The sequence below is a fragment of the Topomyia yanbarensis genome, chromosome 3 (genome assembly GCF_030247195.1).
Source record: "Topomyia yanbarensis strain Yona2022 chromosome 3, ASM3024719v1, whole genome shotgun sequence".
Lineage (NCBI taxonomy): Eukaryota > Metazoa > Arthropoda > Insecta > Diptera > Culicidae > Topomyia > Topomyia yanbarensis.
The window spans coordinates 10468953-10492636 of record NC_080672.1 but is presented as its reverse complement, the minus strand read 5'-3'; the positions used below and the strand labels follow the sequence as shown (position 1 = coordinate 10492636).

The 23684-nt window shown below is 41.4% G+C and overlaps 3 protein-coding genes across 4 annotated transcripts; 2 read left to right on the top strand and 1 right to left on the bottom strand.

Annotated features, from left to right (window-relative positions):
* The first annotated feature begins 1557 nt into the window (after positions 1–1557).
* LOC131691616 (zinc finger protein 62 homolog) lies at positions 1558–3319 on the top strand. The gene is made up of 4 exons (XM_058978150.1): positions 1558–1787; positions 1842–2761; positions 2816–3125; positions 3180–3319. Exons 1-4 carry the CDS (start codon positions 1636–1638, stop codon positions 3310–3312), a joined length of 1515 nt encoding a protein of 504 aa, XP_058834133.1. The 5' UTR covers positions 1558–1635; the 3' UTR covers positions 3313–3319.
* Positions 3273–5163, bottom strand: LOC131691617 (zinc finger protein 506-like). The gene is made up of 4 exons (XM_058978151.1): positions 4923–5163; positions 4016–4851; positions 3644–3953; positions 3273–3587 (listed from the first exon to the last, which is right to left on the bottom strand). Exons 1-4 carry the CDS (start codon positions 5027–5029, stop codon positions 3473–3475), a joined length of 1368 nt encoding a protein of 455 aa, XP_058834134.1. The 5' UTR covers positions 5030–5163; the 3' UTR covers positions 3273–3472.
* An 8887-nt stretch (positions 5164–14050) lies between these two features.
* Positions 14051–16107, top strand: LOC131692359 (zinc finger protein 184-like). 2 transcript variants are annotated; one of them, XM_058979365.1, is made up of 4 exons: positions 14051–14101; positions 14167–15466; positions 15526–15844; positions 15909–16107. In XM_058979365.1, the coding sequence occupies exons 2-4, from the start codon at positions 14644–14646 to the stop codon at positions 16060–16062; spliced, it is 1296 nt and encodes a 431-aa protein (XP_058835348.1). In that variant the 5' UTR covers positions 14051–14101; positions 14167–14643; the 3' UTR covers positions 16063–16107. The 2 variants fall into 2 exon arrangements, with proteins under 2 accessions (XP_058835348.1, XP_058835347.1); XM_058979364.1 differs by lacking the exon at positions 14051–14101 and having other exon boundaries at positions 14130–15466.
* Positions 16108–23684: the final 7577 nt, after the last annotated feature.

The following is a 23684-nucleotide window of genomic DNA, read 5'->3' as shown; positions in this document are numbered from 1 at the left end:
TTGCTTAGTTCAGTGCTTGCCACTTGGACAGCGTCGCAGTCATAAAGTTTTCGCGTTGCGTTCGCCGCTTGGGCAGCGCTATAGTTGATAAAGAGTTATCTGGTGAAGGTTTGTTTTGAGATAGGTTTTGAGCAGCCTTCGTGCACGGAAACAAAAAACTACCTAAAATAGAGTTCCTTTGACTCAATCTCGTGGTATCGTGGGGGAACTTAAAATTAGGTAAACCGTGTTGAAGGTAGTTTCCATTTAACCACGGCAAAAATTACAACTCATTGATAGGTTTTTTATACTCAAATTTAAGTTGAATTTACCTAATTTTGAGTTCACCCCTAGGATAGGATCCGCCAGCTGGCTTCTTCTTATATTTTACTAATCCCTGTTGAAAACGACATACCCCCACTCGACCAATGTTGCCAAAATATTTGTTTTGTTTCGGTCGTATATTTGTTCTGATTAAAATATTCTATATTATGTACCAATTTCATGGAAAAATCAAAGATTTAGTCTTTATATCCGCATTTAAACGATCATAACGTTTTTTCCATCGGAATACAGCAAAACAAAATAATATATATTCGTTGTTGGACATTACGAAAAATATCTTCACGCCTCTTCATTTTTGTAAGTTGCTTTCTGAGTCAAGCAACCTCTGTCACAAGAATAATTTTCTCTGTTCGGATTTATTTTAAATATTCTAAAACTACTTTTCTGCAAGGTTTAATTTTTGTTTTGGAGGAAAGTATAGGTTTTTACATGTGATTGTTTCGGAGAAAACAGCAGTAGAAAATACACTCTCCTATTTACACCGATGATCGATTCAGTTGAAAACTGTACAATTCAACTGTATCGATAATACCAAAGGAAGAACAAGAAGCGACTTCCGGGATAACTTTCTCCCTGTTTGCTCAGTACTTCCAATTTACTCGGTACTGGAACAAAGACAATTTTTACATGATGTTCAAAATATTTTCATACTTACGCTACACAGCCTGTTGATTTCGAAAAGAGGCATTTCCGCATTACTCCGCACACAGAACAGAATCCACGATAACCGCGCTACCGGATCTCTCGGGAATTTCAGTTCTGGATAATATGTTTGATTTCGTCTGCCAAATAATGCCTGCACTTCATAATTACAGACGGATGTTATAGAAAGAAAGCGGTATCTCGAGAAAACAAAAAAATCAACACGGTTAACAATCGTCGTTTTATGTTTGATATCACAATATGACAACACTTCCAAGCAGCCCTTTGGTACTTTTAGTTTCCAAGCCGAAGGTTTGCCTATGTCACTTTCGTCCAATCACGAGCTGGTTCAGAATTGGTTCAAAAACAGAAGACAGAGCTGGCGGATCCTATCCTATGTTCACCCCAAACAACTCAAAAGTAACTTCCCCCACGGAAGATCTCGACTGAGTCGAACCTCTCGTTTTGTTTTCGACAACACTAATAAGTGCGAAAGCGACGCACAACTCAAAAGTAAGTTAAAAGAACTTTTCTGCAGGTTGTTTTATTTAACCGTGTGGAGGCGCGCTGAATTCTGATTGTCAAATTCAGGCCGATGGATAGTAAACAATCGATTGTTCGACGTTAGTGGTTTCTATTCTTAAAATCGTTCCAATTCTCTCGCTAAAAATGGACACAGGACACAGATCTCGACGTAGTTCACGAAGAATGAAAGAAGAACCACCCATCGACATAGTAGACATCAAATTAGAACCACTAGAGATCGATGATATGAACAATTACTCATCGTTGGCCGTTGGCACTTCCCAAGAAGCAAAAAGGTAAACGTCCTCGGTTCTTCCTAAATCACTGCTTACGTTTTAAATTGTCTGTAGCACAGGGACAACCAAACGAAAATACATGAAATCACGAGCCACTCAAGTCAAACCGAATTATTACGGGAATGATAGTTTGAATGTACCCAGCGTGTCTGGTGAGAACGAGCCAATTAACCCAGTTTGTGGCGAACCCATCGTACCACAATGTCGATTTTGTTTGCGAAGAGTTTCACGTGCGAATCTCAAAATAATTCTTCCCAAACATAAGCCTAAGGCACTAGCTGCCTTGAAAATAAAAGTCTTCCCTGGAGATGCATATCCGTTCGCATGCTGCAACTGCTTGAACCTAATAGAAATAATTTTGGATTTTAAAAACACCGTGTCGAAAGCAAAATACTTGCTGCTACATGAGCGGATGTACCTGGAGAGTGAAGGATGGGACGAGGCGGATAGTATTGATGCAATTTCCAAATGTAGAACTGTAGTGGAGAAACATAAGAATCAGATCGATTTAATCCACGAGGAAAACGTAAAGCGAAAACAATCCGATTTGAAATACAGTGTTGTAGATGATTTCAAACAGCTTGACGATTCGGAGAATCTTCAGCATGATGAACCCGGGAAAAGTCAGCATGACGATCTTGAAGATCACCAGCACGGAATTCCGATTATAAAATGTGTTGAATCGCTGAGGGTAGAAACGGTTCCGGATGAACTCATCCATCAGGTGTCCGAGGAAAAAGATTCGATAATGCATTCCTCAGGTGATGAAAATGAGGAATCAGATTACGAGCCATCATCGGATTCGCAAGAAGATGATGTTGGTAAAGTTTTAAAGAAAGCTGAAAAGCCTAAACAGCCCAGAACAAACAATAAAGAGAAGCGATCAGAATCTGCACCTCGTGGCGAATTATGTGACCTTTGTGGACAGCGAGTATGTGCACAGGCAGCAGAATCGCATAAAAATCGTCATTTAGGTTAGTCAGCTCCGTTCAGATCCAATTTGGGTTAACATTTTAACTTTGTTTTAGGAATTAAACCCTACAAATGCCCATCGGAAGGTTGTGAGTTGACTTTCTACAGCAGAGCGAATCAAGTATCACACGTAAAGCGTATACACGATGAAAATGGAGTTCCAATACACAAGTGTGATATCTGTGGGCGGTATATTCGGGGAGCCCTGAAAGTAATTAACTATCACAAGCGCAAGCATGAGCAAAAGAAAGAGCACGTATGTCAGTTTTGCGGAAAAGGATTTACGATGCGGCAGTATTTGAAGCAGCATGTCACCGTTGTGCATACTGAGGTATTTCCGCACGGATGCAGCTATTGTGGGAAAAAGTAGGATAGTTCGTCACTGTTTTGTTGGGCCTATGAAATAGTTTTTTATTTCAGGTTCAAATTAAAGTGGAGCATGCTAGCGCATGAGAAAAATGTTCATGAAAAGAAACTCTCTGCCGCAACGACACAGGAACAACAATCATCTAATTGCGAATTGGCGCAGGATAGAAGTAATGATTATGTGTAAATAAATGTGGAATGAACCTGTCTCAAATACAGCTACTGATGTACTAAATTACTCGGCTTGTTAATCACTAGTATATTGTGAAATATAACATCCTTTGAAGGTTAATCCATCATTTTCCGCTCAATTGCGCCAGATGTACAGGATTTAATCCGTTGTGGGCTCACAATATGCCAAACGTAGACATTCCCGGCGCTTCATTGCTTACTACTGGAACATGACTCCGCTTTTCGTGCATATTCCTTTCGTGCGTTCTCATGCTCCATTTGTTGTTGAACCTGGAACGAACAACAAACCGCTGAAAGAATTCGACAATTTTAAACCGAAACGCTACCTTTTCCCACAGTAACTACATTTATGCGGAAATTCCTCCGAGTGTACCATGGCATGCTGCCGAAGGTACCGCTTGAGAGTGAAAGCCTTTCCACAGAGCTGACACACATGGCTTTTCTCGGTTATGCTGTGCTGGCGCTTGTGAGAATTTAAAACTCCAGGTTTCCCTCTCAGAACTTTTCCACAGATATCACATTTCTGCGTTGGTATACCACTTGCAGGATGGATCCGTTTGACGTGCAATCCTTGATTGAACCTGCTGTGAAACGTCATTCCACAGCCAACGGAAGGACAAGTGTAAGGTTTTATGCCTGAAACACGAACAAACTAATAAACAGTTACTCTTTAGGAACCAAATGCTATGTGTTTCTACCAAGATGACGATTTTTGTGTCCTTCTGCAGATTGCGTACAAACCCGCTGTCCACATATATCGCATAGCTCATACGGCCCTTTTATTGGTTTGGGAATATTTAACGGTTTGTTTTTCCGACTGTTTCGTTTGGATTTCTTCGTCTCTCTTCGATCTACTTCAGTATCTTCACTCGAAGAATCCGAATCCGGTACGTAGTCATCCTCATCATTATTTGCTTCAATAACATTAGAACCTTGACTTCCAACTTCCTTATCGGTTGATTGCACTGGTATAGGTTTGACAATTTCTTGTTCCTCAGGACGTTTTATCTCATCATGAACTTGCCTACGATTTCGACGTCTCAAAAAATCTTCATAAGCAGCACCGATTTGATTTTTATGTCGTTCTACTGCAGCTCTACAGTTTGCAATCGTCTCCACATTGTCTAGCTTATCCCATTCGTCGCCCTTAAGATAACTTCTCTCGTTCAACAGTAAGTTCCTAGCTTTGATAGCAGCCTCTCTGAAGTCCAGTATGATGTCTAGCAGGTTCAAGCAATTGCAGCATGCCATGGGGTAAGCATCGTTGAGAAAAATTTTGATTTTCAGCGCGGCAATGGCTTTGGTCTTATGAATGGGCCGAAGAATCTGCAGGTTTGGTTGAGCGACTCGTCGAAGACAAAATCTACACTGTGGTATGGTGTCTTCTACACAGACAGGTGCTATCGGTTTATTAGCACCCGACATGCCTGGTATTTGCATTAAGTTAGCATCATACGGTATGAGTTCTTCCGGTTGTACCGGTACAGTTCGCGATCTTAGGCACCTGCCTTTAGTAGATCGTTTTATTGGTTTACTGAAAACATAAAGGATCTAAATGAATAAAAGGCTTTTTACTAAAAAATCTTATTAGGATCAACTTTATACCTTATTGCCTCAACAGAGTCCAATGAAGACTGAGGACAATCACTAATTTTATCGGGCTCTATCTTAATCTGTACCGCTTCAAATAATGTTGTGTTAACTAGCTCCATTTTCTCCCGAAGCGCCGACTAAGTTTATTACAAATTATTTGACTATAACTTGCTATGAAGACGATTAAATCAATAAAATATTAATTAAATTTTAAGTAACTAGGAAATTCACAACAGTACTTTTTTGTTATGACATTTACGGCGATGAATATGCGATGATATGCCTGCAATAATAAAAGGCTACACGCGGAGAAAAATTCAAGGTAAAATAAGTCCACTTCAAGTGAAAAAGCACGTAAATAAAAAATAACCTTTCAGATGTTAAATTAATGTGCGGCAGTTAGCATTCATCCTGCATATTTGGTGACCATTCCTGTAAGATAACCGCAATTGTATTTGGACCTTAAAAACCATTCCCTGAAGTTTCCTCTTATCATTAACGAAACGATAAACCAACGCAACCGGCAATCATATTGACTATTCCACTTATTGTCAACGCCACTTGTACCATTTGCTGAATAGGTCGTTAAGTAACGTCACCATTCAAAAATGCCGATTTCCTCGAACAAATTTTAGGGCATATTATAAGGGGAATGGTGATCTTATAATCCATTTTTGCGGTACTACATTGTTATTGGATATAACAAGGTACATTAAACATTCTACCATAAACATTTCTTCACCATACTTTGCGATTAGAATAATCTTACACTATACACAATTCATTTAATGTTTTTTTACAATATGACAAATCGTGCCGCAAAACAAACATGGTACCATATCACAAATCGTTTCGATCATTTGGTGTATTGTGACCACAGATAACCATTTCTAGATTAGTACAGTTATAGTTTTCGAGCGACACTATGTCATGGGCAAAATGTGATGAGTGTGTATAATAAACTACTTTATCGACACTATCAAATGCGGCAGATGTAAAAAAAACTTTTTAGGTTTGTTCCAGTACACGGAAGTCACTCCCTGTTGCTCCGGAGCAAAAAATTCTTGCTCCTTTTCACTCCGATTTGCTACCAGAAGATGAAAAAGAAAAGAAGATAATACAGGAACGATTTTCTCCCTGTTTGCTCCGGAGTACTTCCAGTTTCTCCTGGTACTGGAACAAACCTTTTATAAATGTTTTTTTTTCTGATTCACCCAAGAGCCTCTTCCCCCTCCCCCATCATCAGTTCGAATAACGTTTTTTATCCTATCGATTTACGGTAATCTTGTGGAACGTATTTTGGTCTTCATAATAATCCAGCCACAATCAACTTTAGGAAGAGGGTAAATCGACATGTCATATAATAATAAACTGTTGATGATTACGAACAGGGTGGCCAGATAGAATTCCTTGATATCGGTAGTATCACTAAAAGTTTATCGGTAGGCCGGGTTGTTGTCCCAAAAACGTAGTGTTGACATAGAATTGTAAAATACTGAAAACGCAGATCTCAGACCAAATCCAACCTAAAAAATGAATGTTGAGTAGGATGTGTCCAAAATCAATAAAAATCGGTAGTTTTCGGTAGCGATAACAAAATATCGGTAGTTTTGCCTTGGTCGTCTGTGAATCGGTAGGGAAGACCAAAACCGGTAGGACTACCGATAAATCGGTCGGTCTGGCCACCCTGATTACGAATGACCATGATTGTAAGAGCTGAATTATTACGGAGCATACCGTATATGGTTGGAACTTCAATTCAAATTTTCTTTTAATTTTCCTTGAATTGGTTTAAGAGGAGGTTTTTGCGAGCCTTTCGGTGATGGTGAGCCGTGTGTTTGATACAATACATTCATATATAATATATAAACCGTTGAATCTGGTTGGTTAGGCAAATCGAGAATTTGGATGATGCATCCGTTATTAGAATTGACCATCCCTCCTCGTCGTGACAGGTATAGCAACTTCCGACAGCTGTGTACTTACGTTGTTAAAAAGACTCGTGATGTATACGAAAAATGTAATACATTTACATTGATCCACTTAAAAAAAGGTATAAGCTCGGGTATTAGAGGAGGATTTAAAATTCTTGAGTTGCTAGGACTGCAATACATGGTGTTAGCCCTTCTTTAGAAGTCCATCCTAAATTCGTGAAGCTCCTTCCTACTAACAGAACTTCTTAAACGGTCCTGTTACGATGTGATATATTTTGCCATATACGAAATTTGATTATGATTAGTTTTACCATTTTGCTGAATGTGCTTATAAACAAATTGTTGCTATAGATGAAATGTGAATTAATCTAATCGACCTTCGCTGAGTAAAACATTATTGACAGCCTTGTGGATTCATTTCACCTTTTACAGAAAGGTATGAAGCTTTAGATTTTGTCTAAAAACGAAACCTGTACGCCAAAAATTAAATTTGGAATTTCTTTTATCCAACCTGTTCCGACTGGGGGAACGTTAGTGGAAAGTGGAGGGCTGAGTCACGTTAAAAAATTCTCTGGGTTCTTCGCGGACTTCAGCTGGGATTCTTTTTCCTTCCGGGTGGACTGTATGTTTGAGAGCAATCGCAATGGCCACTTGAGGACCGTTCCGGCGATGCTCGAACGAATGACGCTGACTGGTGGCGTATAAAAACTAAATGAAAAACCTTGTTTCGATGACACTAATTTTACTCCTTTATTAGGTTGCTGCTGCTTCGTGGTTGAAATTGAACTGATGATGTTACTGCTTTGCAGCGCAAATTTATATGCTAGCAGGAAGGAAATAAGTCACATCATTATTAATACATCAATACACTCAGGTTTTTTTTACGCGGGGGATACGAGCCGCGTAAATGAAAACCGCGTAAATGAAAACCGCGTAAATTTCAAAATCCGCGTAAATGAAAACCGCGTAAATTTCAAAATCCGCGTAAATGAAAACCGCGTAAATTTCAAAATCCGCGTAAATGAAAACCGCGTAAATTTCAAAATCCGCGTAAATGAAAACCGCGTAAATTTCAAAATCCGCGTAAATGAAGACCACTTAAATTTAAGAATCCGCGATAAAGGGAACCTCATTGATGGATACCGCGTAAATTCCAAAATCCGCGTAAATGAAAACCGCGTAAATTTCAAAAACCGCGTAAATGAAAACCGCGTAAATTTCAAAATCCGCGTAAATGAAAACCGCGTAAATTTCAAAATCCGCGTAAATGAAAACCGCGTAAATTTCAAAATCCGCGTAAAAAAAAACCGCGTAAAAAAATACCGCGCAAAAAAAAACCGCGTAAAAAAAAACTTGAGTGTACATTAATACAGCTACGCTGATGCACGAACAGTGCAGTGCGACACCGCTCAATTATCGTTGCGCAAAGGGGAAACAGTATATGCTGTGACGGATGGAACATACTCCCGCCGGTTGGAACTACGTGACAACAGATTCGTCGTCTGATGGCGCTGCGATGGAGTTGTCTTCGATGGGAAGAACGGAAAGCTTGTTGACCGGACGGCGGAAAGTAGAACCATCGACAAAAATATCCACTACTCGAACTAGGCCTTCAGCATCAGGGTGGACAGCGGTGATATATCCCAGCTTCCAGTTTAAAGGTGGCTGTGTCTTGTCGTGGAGAAGAACAACCATTCATTCCTAGATTCTTTTTCCGTGGCTGCAACGTGTTGAGATAATCCCGTCTCCAAGCACGCCAAAAGTGCTCACGCATGAGCTGCAAATGCTGCCATCGACTCAAACGGCTGGCCTTGATGTCTTCCAGAGACGGCTCGGCTGGTGTGATGAGCGGACGACCTATCAGGTAATGTGCTGGTGTAATCACTTGTGGATCAGCTGGATCGGTGGAGATGCTGAATAGAGGGCGAGAATTCAACACGGCTTCTATTTCCGTGAGAATAGTTGCCAGTTCTTCAAACGTTAACTGCGCGTTGCCGACGACTCGCTTCAGGTGAGTTTTTGCCGACTTCACTGCCGCTTCCCACAGTCCGCCAAATTCAGAGGCGTCAGGAGGGATGAAATGCCACTCGATTTCACGTGCTGCGCAAAACTGTTGAACTTGATGGAGCATCTGTTGATCTCGAAAAAGATGATACAGCTGGTTCAACTCGTGGTTCGCTCCCTTAAAGTTGGTTGCATTATCAGAATGCAACTGCTGTACCAATCCTCTACGACTGATGAAGCGTCTGAGTGATGCTAGGAACGCATCCGTCGTCAGATCAGAAACCGCTTCGAGGTGTACGGCCTTGGTGGTCATGCAAACATACACTGCTACATACGCCTTGACGAGTTTGGGACGATAGGTTCCTTGCTTTACCAACAAAGGACCAGCGTAGTCCACACCAGTCACTGCGAATGGTGGAGATGGCACGATTCGTGATTGCGGAAGATTCCCCATCAGCTGCGTTGTGGCTCCCGGTCTCACACGAAAGCATTTTACGCATTTGCGAGTAATCTGCCTCACAGTAGAACGAGCTTTGAGCGGCCAGTACCGCTGTCGAATTGCGTTGATGAGCGCTGATTGGCCCGGATGAAGCAGCTCGATGTGCATCGTCCTGATTAGCATCGTCGTGGTGGGATCCTTGTCGGGCAATATGATTGGATGCTTTGATGCATATGGCAACGAAGATTTCCAATTCGCTTGCAATTTTTATTGGACTGAAGGCGTTCAATTTCATCTGCCAATTGAACGTGCTGGGAAATCTTGATGAGCACCTCCGTCGAGCGCTGCAATTCTCGGATGGTCAAATAAGGAGTAAGAATACGATCGAGGAAATGCTTCTGCTGGCAATTGTTGACGAACCTCAAAACATATGCCATGATGCGTTGTACCTTGCGAAAGTTGCTGAATTTAGTTACAAACGGAAAGCGTTCGACCTTCACAGCTGGCGTAGCGATGACCAATTTCATCTCTGGAAGCAGCTGATCAGGAACTTCTTCTGGATCTTCTAATTCGTAGTAGGTTGATCTAAGTAACACGGGGCCGTTCCACCATAGATCGTTGTTGAGTAATTGTTCCGGTAGCTGACCTCGCGATACCACGTCAGCTGGATTGCTTCCCGAACGAACGTAACACCACTTGAAGTTTCCGGTGGTTCTCTGGATCTCTGCCACGCGATTTCGCACAAAAACTTGCAGACGATCGGCAGGCTTCTTCAGCCAGGCCAGGACGATTGTGCTATCGGACCAGAGAACAATTTCTCGGAACGACATCTGTATGGCTTGTAGTACCTTTTCCAGCAGGCGAGTTAGCAGTAGAGCAGCACACAATTCCTTCTTCGGAATGGTTACTTCATGCAGCGGTGCAACCTTTGATTTGCTGCTGAGTAGTTTCAATTGTGCCGAACCATCGGCGGAAATACTGCGCACGTAAATGCAGACACCATACGCAACGACAGAAGCATCAGCAAACCCATGAAGTTCATAGGCCACGGCATTCGGAAAAGTCACACATCGTGGCACCTGAATAAAATTTAGATGAGGCAGAGATTCTTGCAACAGTCGCCATTGTTGTTGGAATTGTTCATCCAGGATGTCATCTCATCCTGCGTTGGTCTTCCATAGCTGCTGCATCAGAATCTTGGCGACCACGATCACCGGTGAGAACAATCCCAATGGATCAAAAAACCTTGCAATCTCGGAGTAGATGATCCGTTTGGTCGCTGGTTGAGCCGACGTTGACGTTGACGTTAAGAATGATATGAGTGTACTCGTAAGGACACCCGCTACCAATACATATGAAAAACTGGCACAATTTTTCCAAATTAAAGATCCCTATTAGGGATCTTTAATTTGGAAAAATTGTGCCAGTTTTTCATATGTATTGGTAGCGGGTGTCCTTACGAGTACACTCATATCATTCATAAACCTTAATTATTCTTTTATGATTTTTAAATTTAAAAAAACCAAATTAAACTCAACCAGCAAACTGACAGTTGTCCTACTAAATGACGTATCTGCAAATATCTCGTTCGCCTCATTGTTAACCGGGACAGCACCCCACACAGCATGATCTGGTACTTTGTCAATCCGCTAGCAACCTGCCATCCCAAGTTTCATCTGCAAACTATGGTAGATCTGATAAGGCAACCTCTGGGTCGTGCAAGTCGCATGGGTTTGGATGTGTTATTGTCCTAAAAGGAAACAAACTAAAAAATGTTTTTTTCAATAGTTTCGGGCCAAAAAATTGAAAAAGGACTGAGATATTAACTCACGGTACTAATCTGCATCAGAATATGCCTTAACCCGCACACCCCTAAAGATCCCTATTGTTGTTTTTGATGAGCGATGAGAAGCTGATCGTTATTCGTTACTTGGAGCTGGTGTATTTGATAACATCTTTGGTGTCATCTGAGACGGCTTGGCCAACTCTTCTGATAGCAGCAAACGGACGGCGGCTTGAATTTCGCGGGAGGTTATTGTCAAGCGCTTGTTGTAATGAGTCGGGCGGGAGACCTCGTTTGCAATGCGTTCGAAAATGTCTAATAAATCTGTTTATGATGCTCGACGAGACTCTGGTATCTGGATGGACCTCTTTCAGCACCTTGTAGATGTAGATGTACAGTTTCAGTTACGATGCTGCAAACGAACTGAGCGTGAGCAACAGCATGCTGAGTTTTTATACCTGATTACAGCACAACGTAAGCTCGTCCTTTTTTGTGTAGTCCTCAATATGTCTTCTTCGCAGTCCCTCCCCTTCGTTGGTCGATACACAAGAAAATTGTGTTGAACGCGTCGGAGTGCCGTTTACTTAGTAGCAATGGAATACCTTGCTGCTTAAGTGTTTAAATTGGAAGGAAATGCTGCCCGTGACAACAAAAAGACGAATTATCCCACGTCTTCAGTAGCTGGTGATTCGTAACTCTCCGGAGTGACAATTGGTCAGGGCGGTGTGTTGCCAAATATCCAAGCCGTACTGCTTCCCAAGAACAAAATTGAAATTGTGTTTCCAATACGGAGATTATCGAACACTCAGGATAAAGAGTTATGTAATACGGCACCTTGGTAAAATGTTTGAGAATTGAAACCTTTTTTGAATGCGCCTAGTAAAAATGTTTTCCACTTCACTCCAGTTTGTTTCTGACCATATTTGCAATTTGCGTACTGAAATAAATCATAATTTAGGGTTTAACCCAAATTGCTCTCCAGGGAGAAACAGTCCATGAAACAGAAAATGCAAACTTATTCTTTGAAATGATTTTGGTGGCCCTGAAAAGGGCCTTTTTTATAATGATACAAGTGAGTTCTACCTTTTCAACTTCCAAATCCATACAAAGTGCGTCCCTGCCGCTTCAGAGTATAGACGACATTCACTGCGGTTTTGCGCTTGGCGTGTTCAGTGTAGGTCATGGCATCTCGGATGACATTTTCCTGCACACCATCAGCATTCGTAGATTAAATCGGAAATGCATTTTACACCACCACGACGAGCCAGACGCCGAATTTGGTTATTCCCTGGATTTAATCACGAAGAACCTTGCGATAACGCTTGGTAGGGAACGCAAACATGATACCGCTCATTGTACCGTCCGGACGAGCATGTTACTCGTGTGGTAAGCGAGCACCCACTGATACAAAACAAGCTCGCGTGACCTGTATATATAACATTCCCGTATGTAATGAAACGCTTACATGTTCCTTTTTGACGGCTCTGCGTGAGATGTGCTTGCAAATTGCGCATTTTCATCGCTGTTTTCGAAAGATTTTCTAAAAATCCTTGTTTTGGTTTATTTATAGTAGTCGCACTAATTCCGAAATTTAATACGAAATACGTGCACGAATTTCCGATCAGGTAGTGCAAAAGTATTGCGATTTCGATTAGTAGAACGGAAGATATTCGCGTTTCAAACCTGGGAAAATTTATCAACTGAAATTTTTGAAACGGGACCCCATATTGAAACGTTAGAAGTATTCTACTTCAATAAGGACAATTCGCAAAAACTTCGAAATTAAGGACATGTCTTTTAAAATGCGAATGGTTGGTAACCCTAAAGACGTTTATGTGTTGTACAAAACTTATAACTAAATTAGTTATGGAATTTGCGTTTCGAGATCGACTCATCAGAATCCAACACTAACTTAGTGTCAGGATCAAGCAAGCGCCGGATGTACGCTAGCTCCAAAAACAAAGACACGATTTGTTTCCCTAAGCAAAACCTACAGTACGCGACAAAATAAAAAGTACGCACCTTGTGGAGAACTCATATTTGGGGAAAAAGTACATGTTTAATTTACAACTGCTTTTTGCATCACAACAGTTTGTAGAATATAACCCATGTTTGATATCATGATGAGTGATAACAAAAAAAAATTAGAATTTGTGATATTTCTGTTAAATTAAATTAAGCCATATTTCATGCGGACAAAATAAAATACGCATCAAGTTCGAATGTTCAAAACTCTGGCACCCATGCACTACATCTCTCACTAACACAAAAGTAAATGATACGTTCCTGTCTCAACACGATAAATGTATTGTTGCCATCGTTGGTATGGTGTTGCAGTCTGTTGAAGTGCTTTGATCATGGCTTTTAAACAAATTTCTCTTCAAGTTCGAAATTTATTTGAAAAAGATCATGCACGTGATTTATCCAACAGATTTGTTGCACGAAAGTTTGAAGTAAGAGAAGGAGCTGTATGGAATATTGCGCGGAAATTTAATGCGCTTGGAACCGTAGCCTACAAAGCCGGTCGTGGTAGAAAGCGAAAACCGACTAATCTGGAAGATCGCCGAATAGTTCGAGAAGTTAAGAAGAATCCGAGTGTAACCAGCCGTACTATCAAGGATAATTTCAAACTAAACGTCAGTACAAAGACTGTATGCGAAGGCTGCGAGATAATGGGCTCAAAAGTAGGTTTGTATAACGACGACCATTAGCCAAGCGTTGTGTCCAACAAGAAAAGATATTCTGTTTACGCTGATGAGAACCAGTGAAATCGAAACTTGGTTTGATTTAACACTATTTTGCACTATGCTACATTACTCCCTAAGGATAAAATATGAATGAAAACCAAATTTTTCTCCACTAAGCAGAAAATTGAGTAAATCACCTTTGGGCGTCAATTATTGTCATTTCGGCGAGTATTGATTCGAGTTAATAATAGGGGACCTTTTCGTTTTTTTGACACGGGTTTGTTATTGTTGCCGTTTGATTGTACAATGCACTCCGCTTGCAAGTACATAGCATAATTTCCAGAGTTCGTATTACGATTTTGTTTCATCTAATATAAGTTTCAATAATTGTAATTTCTAATTTTATTAGTGTTAACGAGAACTTGGTAGTGAAAACTATTTTTCAGGATTAATCCAAGTGTTTGCGTTTCGACTTCGTCTCTTCAGAACCACGACACTTGACCAATGCACCGGGCTGACGTTAGTCCAAAATTGGAAACACTACATTCGATGTCTCCTAAGTGAAGCGATTCTGTTTGCTGATGAGACATACTGAAATTAAACCTTGTTTTTAGCTAAGCAAGCGAACGTATAGCAAAATACTATATTACTCCCTAGAGAGAAAATTGGTTTAAAACCGTCTTTATGCATGAAATGCACAAAACCTAACTTTATTTAGTTCAGGTGTATCAACTTCGTCTCCTCAGAACCACGGAACTTGACCAATGCAGATCAAGGAAAAATAACTACATTTTCAACTAATGGAAATATTATATACACGTCAATAAGTTCTGTTTTAAGATAGCCTTTTTAGATCTCGTTTAGTGATTTCATTTCGTGAAACGAAATGGAGACGGCCTGTAGCAGTCAGATTGCATTCAAACCATGGATGCCAAATCTCAAGCAAGAACAAGCTGAGCACTCTAGTAACGAAACTAAATCGACCCCTGACACCATATCCTGCTGCCGAATATGCCTACGAAACACTTCACTGAACAATCTTCAAATTATTACAAAAGAACACAAAATAAAAATATTGGCACTGGTGAAGAAGAAAATCCAGCGCAAGGATCAATATCGTCATATTTGCTCGAACTGTTCCAACCTTTTAGACATCATACTTGATTTTAGAACGGCTACCATACAAGCCAATAGACTCCTGCTGGCCGGGAAAACAAACATCAAAAGTGACGACTGGTATCGCCAAGACCGTGTTGAGGCGGTTGCGCTTTGCAGAGATTTGGTTCATAATCACAGGAGAATGATTGAGTCGGCTTATAGAGAATACCGAGCAGAACTCGAACCTCAAACGATTGTTGACGGACTCAGCTCCTCTGAACCTGATATAAAATTGGAACCGGTATGTGAACTAACGGAAGGAGTCGTTCCAGTGGAAGCTTCTGACGATCAACCAAACGAACAAGTAAGGGCAAATTATTCTCTGTCTGACGAGGATGGTGACGGCAGGGAAACTGTGACTAGTACTAGTGATGATGATGTCCCGTTGAATGAACGGAAAAGACGTTCCAACAGAGTAGAGAACGTGCACAGTGGAAATCGTCGAGGGCGTAAGCCGAAGGAACAGCCTGAATTCATGCCACAGTTATGTGACTTTTGTGGTAAGCGAGTCTGCGGGGAGTCAGCCGAAGGTCACAAAAATCAGCATTTAGGTTAGTGCTAAATAAAACAACTTTATGTATGCATGTCAATAATTTTGCACTGTTTTCAGGTATCAAGCCATACTCCTGTACGGTGACGGGTTGCACGCTCACATTTTTCGGTCGCTACAATCGCTTACGACACGTGAAACGAATGCACAGCGAGAACGGCGTTGAAGTGCACAATTGTCATGTTTGCGGAAAAACTATTCGAGGTCCGAGTCGAGCACTGAAATACCATCTGCAGAGGCACGAACAAAATCAGAAAGCCGAAAAAGACTTCATCTGCAATGTGTGTGGCAAAGGTTTCACTTTGCAACGTTATTTGACACAGCATTCCATCATTCATTCGGGTGAATTTCCGCACAAGTGCAGCTATTGCGGTAAAAAGTAAGTTAATTAGAATTTAAAATTTGTCTATCGATATATTCTACGGCAAACTGTTTGTATACAGATTCAACAACAAGTGGGGTATGCGTACACACGAGAAGAACATTCACGAGAAACGTAGTCACGCTTCCACGGATACCGATCGATCTGAAATTAGAAGGGTAGAAGGTTGCAATACGATGAAATGCAGCAAAGAACAACAACATAGCAATCACTAGAGTAGGAGTATAGTCTGTGCAATTAGAATTAGTTGTAAATAAACCACATGCAAATCATTAAAACGTGTTTTCGTGGCGTGATGCGGTACAAATTTGTCAATAAATGTAACGAGTCCCAAGCCAAGCGGTATTCATGGGTTCCCGCGCCACCACGGACCAAATATTCGCGATTCGGCGGGTTCTGCAGAAGTGCCGCGAATGCAACGTGCCCACACATCATTTATTCATCGATTTCAAATCGGCATATGACACAATCGATCGAGATCAGCTATAGCAGTTTTCGCACGAGTGCGTTTTTCAGGATAAGCTAACACGATTAGTCAAAGCGACGATGGATCGGATGATGTGCGTTGTTCGAGTATCAAGGACACTTTCGAGCCCCTTTGAATCTCGAAGAGGGTTACGGCAAGGTGATGGTATATCGTGCCTGCTGTTCAACGTTGCGTTAGAAGGTGTAATAAGGAGAGCGGGGATAGACACGAGGGGCACGATCTTCAGGAAGTCCGTCCAGTTACTTGGCTTTGCCGACGATATTGACATAATGGTACGGAGCTGTGAAGCGGTGTCGGAAACGTACATCAGACTGAAAGCTGAAGCCAGCAGGATTGGACTTGCCATAAACGTTTCGAAGACAAAATACATGAGAGGAAGAGGTTTTAGAGACGATAATGTGAACCTCCCATCCCTAGCTCGACTTGACGGTAACGAAATCGAGATGGTCGACGAATTCGTGTATTTGGGCTCACCGGTAACCGCCGACAATGATACCAGCAGAGAAATTCAGAGACGAATCTTGGCGAGAAATCGTGCCTACTTTGGACTCCGGAGGACGCTCCGCTCGAACAAAATTCGCCGCCGCACGAAGTTGATTATCTACAAGACGCTGATTAGACCGGTGGTCCTCTACGGCCACGAGACCTGGACTATGCTCGAGGATGACCAACGCGCCCTTGGAGTTTTCGAACGAAAGGTGTTGCGTACCATCTATGGTGGCGTACAGATGGAAGACAGAGCGTGGCGCAGGCGAATGAACCATGAGTTGCATCAGCTGCTGGAAGAACCATCCATCGCGCATATCGCAAAAATAGGACGTTTGCGGTGGACTGAACACGTCGTAAGAATGTCGGACGACGACCCGGTGAAGATGGTTCTTGAGGGCGACCCTACAGGAACAAGAAAGCGGGGCGCACAGCGAGCGCGGTGGACCAGATAGAGGACCGCCTGCGGACCCTTCGAAGACTGCGAGGCTGACGACAAGCAGCAATGGACCGAGTGGAGTGGAGACGGCTTCTGCCTACAGCAAGAGACAACAAGGATCTAGCATGAACGGTAAGGCAAGTAACGAGTCGCAAGAAGGTCTTCGCTTCTAAGATTGTGATTGGTCTCCTGAAGTTTTCGTTGACTCCCAAAAACGCATTTGGAAATATTCATTCTTACCTTGTGTTCTCGCAATCGTTCCAATACTGCCTTTAAATTAGCATCGTGTTCTCTTGTTTTGCCGGAAATTAGGATATCCTCCATGTAGTTCTTCACCCCCTTGCAACCTCCCAAAACTTTCCTCTGCAAAACTTTTTGGAAAATGTCCGGTACGTTGCATAGACCAAACGGTAAACTAACATTCCGGAACATACCAAACTCCATGCAGAAGTTTGTAAGATGACGACTATTTTCATGTAGCTCAATATGGAAAAACCATTGAGCGCAGTTCAGGTCTGCTAAAATTGCCTTCAAGCATAGCATAGCAAATGGCGTTCTTGTTATATAACTGTTACGACCTCTTGAATCGATAACTAGCCTTACATCTTCTCTCCTTTGGGAATCGCTAACATTGAGGAGTAGAACGAAGTATCCATATTGTCTGTCACTCTCTCAATAATATCCGCTGATAAGAGCTGTTGCAATCTCTGTTCAACAATAGGCTTGAGAGCTATTGAAAATTCATGAAGATATTTCGACACGGTAACCTTGCTCTGTCGTAATTAATCTGTACCGGGTGTACGTTAAACTGGGAAAACACACCACTTGCTATAGTTATCGATGCAATTTCGCCCGCTTCATACCATACATTGGATTGTTTTATCTGGTATCACAGATACATTCAGACCTAATAACAGAACACCATATCGGGTTGCCGTCGCTTGACCCAGCAAGGAGCGGAATCCCTTTACGACATCGAATTTCTCTAGCACGGTTGGACGATCTTTCGAAACATACAAACAGGCTTCGAAGGTAGACATAATAGAAATCGCCTTTGCTGTAGCATATGCCTTCAAAGGACGATCTGTACTGCACTGGACGATTTCGTGTTATTGTATATTTCGAGGAGTGTTGACCTGCCTTCTCTTTGAACATAATGAACTGGATGGCCTCGTCACCTACACCAGCTAGCTTCAGTGAATCCATTACAAAGTCTTTCCATGCCTCAAAATCCCGCCTTCCAATTTGTTCCCCCTCGACGGTAGACTTGCACTCCGGTAGATTGATGGAGGAAACAGAAATTTGATTAACGGAAGACATAAATCGCGACACTTCATTCCCTATCTCGTTCGTGGTTCGTTGGGTGCTCGAAGACCCAGATATTCATCGAATGCTACGCTGTCTACCCCTGTGCTATGAAAATCAGGAGAACGTAAGCTCGTCCGGAGTGACATAATTGTTTCCTCGGCTATCTTCAGCTTCTTGCTTAATTATGTGTGCTCATCTCTTATTTCAGCTATTTCTTTGCCAGTTGAGAGAGTTTTAAAGTATTTCTTTCTGGTCTTTCTATACATCAGAGATAAAACGATTCAATTAATAAATTGATAATACACAATTCATATTTACACAAAATCATTAATGTTACTAAATTTTATGTTCACATAATCTATTTTCTTTTTTTCTTTAGTCGAATTCATTTATGAAGTCCTTCCGCTCTAATATAGTATGAGACCTCTCGCTCAATAATTCCAATGGAGTCCTCTCGCACCGATAGGTTGAACCCTCTCGCTCAATTATGAATTTCTACACAATTTATTTTCTCATAATTATTTCAATAGAAACCTCTCGCTCGTGACTAATATTCTGGTTGCAGTTGAAAACTGGAAAATCCAACCAGCGACAATCGTATTTTCTCTGGTTCTAAACAATCACGTTAGAAGTAGTGCGCTGTATTCGTACAATGATGCGCTGTTCGTTCTCAGCGGTAGGACCCATTTCCTGCCATCCAACTTTCGACGCACAAAACTCCAACGTATACGAAAAAGTAACACAAAGACGGACTGTGATAGAAGTGGAAAGGAAACAATGAACTACGATCAAGCGACCGCCGCCGGCGGTGGCTGGCTTAGACTGAACTGCTTTTATTATTGCTCAATATCACAGATTCAGTTTTAAATGCAGAAAAGTATAAAGGCGATGGGACGACTAGAAATTGCGCTCTGCCGCAACATGCGCTATACAGCGCATTACTTGCGACATCAAGGATTAACACTAAACAATAGGGAAAAGGATTGTTGCTGGTTGGATTTTATTTTTGCCATATAACATTATACTCACCGATTCGAGGCGTCCACTGCGCGATTCTCATGACCTTTGCCTTCTCGAATGGATGCCATTTCGTCAAAATGCGTGCGATCGCGGTAACAATAGCCAACAGAATGAAAAGCCGAGATCTCGTTCGCCTTTGTGGAACCTTCAAGATCACAATCCATGCTCGTGTACACTTTTCCGATGTTCAAGCTCTCTTTTTCACACAATTACATTCCTCGCTCTTTAATTCTCATGTGCGTAAGCGAACACGTACTCCCACTGTTGATCATTAAACTTAGTTTTTTTTTTGAACAAGTAACTTCTCCAAATATTTCCGAGCATATCACCCTCGACCCGATGCTCGAACCGACTAATCTCTGTCGGGATTATTTCTTCGTAACGCAGGCCGTTTTCCGGTAAAACTATCTGCGTTTCAAGATTGAAAATGTTCAGATTGATATTTTTTCCACTTCAAACAATCAATAAACTTTGTCAGCAGTTGATTAACGTGATGCATTCATCGATGCTGAAAAAATTGTGTCACCTAAAAACAGGTTTACCTCCGCTTTCTCTAAGATTATTCTCATGTCGTTAATATATAGGATGAACAAAAGCGGTCCTAGTACATTATCCCGTGGAACATTAAGCTTAACTTTGGCTTCCGTTGACGCATCTTGTATTTTCTCTTACAGCATACCTCTCCAATACACCACTGATCACCCTGAGGGTGATGGAATCATTTCGTGGTTCTCTTGAAGGCTCCTGATAATAAACTTGTTGAATTTTTATGCCGTAACTTCGCAAGAATGCACCTCATTAGAGCCATCAAAAATAACCTTTGCATTTTTGTTCAGTAGATTTACCACAAATACAACTTGTTGAGTTTTTCTGCGTCGCTCCAGTGAGTCAAGAACGATCAGACGACAACGATCCGGGTACGGTGGAAGTTCGTTTCTACACGCGTTCAATTCGGAGGTGGGGGGAGTCCAAATCAGGCATGCATTTTCGAGGCCTACCAGCGAGCAATAAGACGCCTTCAAGCAGTGACGGTTACTAAAGTCCCGACTGGTTTTGGAAATAAAGCCAAATTGTCGAATTGCTTTCGAGAGTATAGTTGAGCGATGCGGATTGAACGTTAGCTTAGCATCCTACAAGACGCTGAGGTCGCATTGTATTGTATTGAGCATTTGACTTGTAGTTGTAAAGTATCGGATCATTTATGCGGACATTTCGGAATGCTGATTATGAGCCAGTTTCGTCGTCTCCAGCCAACGATATAAAATCCCTTAAAGACGGGCACAGTCATCGATGGAACGGACTACAATGTCAGCTTCAAATCATCTGCGTAAACCAGTTTACATCCAATACCAAACAGCATCATTGAAAAACAGCACGAACAGTAGTTGTCGCATGTTGCTACTTTGGCGAACTCAATTTTTTTTCGTAAACTGAGAGGAAACACAAGAATCTAGCTGCACACGTAGGACTCTGTCACACATGAATTTAGCCAGTCTCTTTTTCTTAACAGTATTCGGTGATGGCTTCGGTCAAATACAGCATTCAAATCAGTGTACACAGCATCAATTTGTACATCCGCGAAATGCATATTGCCGTAAAATCGTGAAGATTTTTGTTGATCGCTGAAAAAGTAACTTCTTGTGCGAGAAAGTACGACAGTGCTCACAACTATTTCAAATAGCTTGGATGCTGCGGATGAACTAGTTATGCCGCGGTAGTTTCTTACGTTTCGACGGTCACCACTTTTAAATACTGGAAACATGTAGGTGTTTCCAAATCACCGGGAATGTGGACTGCTCAAATGACTTGTTGGACAACGACTGTAAACCGTAGCTGATATGTCATCTGGTCCCGCTGAGTACGATCTTTTCAATTTAGTCGCGCGGCAACAATCCTGTCGGGAGTGATTACGAAAATACTCAAATCGACTAAATTTTCAGCAACATCCATCAAGACGATTTCTGCTTCAACTTCAGATGCAAAAACAGATTTAAAGAATTTTGCAAACAGCTCACACGAATCCATAGTCGACGTTGAGTCTAGTTCGTCCAGACAAACGTTTATTGGAATAGATGTACACTTTCGCTTTGAGTTTACAAAGTGCCGAAAATTTTTTTGGGTTCCAACGGAGATCAGTCTGAACCCGAGGCTTGACGTAAGCTTCATATAATCCGGCGTTCAATCGACGATATTCTTCGCTAGTTTTTTTTAGTTACTTTTTGTTTTGGCAGTATTCCGACGAGACGGTGTTTACGCTGCCGCGCGTTGCGATTTTGCATCAATTCGCGCAGACGTGATGTAGTTCAAGGAGAAATAAGCCGTTTCACAACAGACAAATTAAAGCTGAGCCATACAAGTGTCATGTCTTGCAAAGTTGCCCAATTAATAATCTGCAAACACTCGGTCAGAGTAGCGAAATCAATTCTCCAATAATTCAACACCCCCTAGTTCTATTCGGAGTATTCATTCGGTGAGGAGTATTATTGCATTCTGAGGGTAAATAAATAATTAAAGGTGGTTGGTACCCATCGACAGGTAACAATGGAACAGCGCAACAATCAACTACTAATTGGTGATCAAATAAACAAAACGCTAAGTTTAACACGCGTCCGAGACCATACCATTAATTAACGTCCCCCTTGTAGAGAGAAGCTGCGAAAATTAAGGAATATTACATTCCATCTGAGCAGCGAGTCCCTACAATTCGTGGCTAATTGAGCCTTTATAACAGAACTCCGAAACAAATTTAATGTCAATCACATCGACGTCTTGACTTCTGTCAGGAGGACAGTACACACCACACATAAGCAGATTCCTACCTCGTACGGTTGCACTAGCACACATTTGCGCTATACAGCGACCAATCACCGCTTCGATTTCGGAGCTAGCATGTTCTTTTGAAACCGCAGTCAAAGTGCCATCAAAACTTGCTTTGTTTCTTTTGAGGAGGCTATTACGGTCACGACGGAAGACGTTGAATGATGTTCCAAATAACTGCAGTGAGTTTATGCGATGTAGCTGCAATCACGCGTCACCAAGAAAATCTCGTCGATTTTAGTCCACAAACCACGAACGTTTTGATAATATATCCAGACTGTACTCTCGTCATGATAGTCTGTTTGCAAAATGGGGTTATTTAGTGTAGGAATTACTAAATTAACTAAATACTCGCCTGTGAGCGCACAGTGTTTGTGAGGCATGATAAAGGTTGTACCGGTTTCAAGTAAGCAGTGTCGCGAGTAATCACTATGATGACAGAGACTAAGTTTTTTGGTGGCTGGACAAGTTCACGGAACCACATCCCTCAGTTCATTTCTTACGCTGTTGTATGAATGCTGGACATTGGTTGCTCCATGCTGTGTGGTATATATCAACATTCAATTCATGTTCACTTCTAACTTTCTGACAATAGGGATCTTTAATTTGGAAAAATTGTGTCAGTTTTTCATATGTATTGATAGCGGGTGTCCTTACGAGTACACTCATATCATTCTTAAACCTTAATTATTCTTTTATGATTTTTAAATTTAAAAAAAACCAAATTAAATTCAACCAGCAAACTGACAGTAACTGTCAGTTGACTTTTTCAATCCGCTAGCAGTCTGCCATCCCAAGTTTTATCTGCAAACTATGGTAGATCTGATAAGGCAACCTATAGTGTCGTGCAAGTCGCATGGGTTTGGATGTGTTATTGTCCTAAAAGGAAACAAACTAAAAAATGTTTTTTTCAATAGCTTCGGGCCACAAAATTTAAAAAGGACTGAGATATTAACTCACGGTACTAATCTGCATCAGAATATGCCTTAACCCGCACACTCCTAAAGATCCCTATATGCACAAATATTCTCTTCTGATTTGCAGTCTTTCTCTGGATGATTGCCACTGCAAATTGAACATGTCATACATTCGGCTTTACATTCAACAATTTTATGATTAAATCCACAACAGTTATAACATCGCGTCTACTATCATATCTACCTTCTACCTGTTGGGTTTTCTTTTTGTCCTAATGGTAACCACAGTATTCACAGTCGGATTAGGATTTCCGAAAAGTAACGCATTGGCAACCACGAAAACTCATTTGGACATCGAATAAA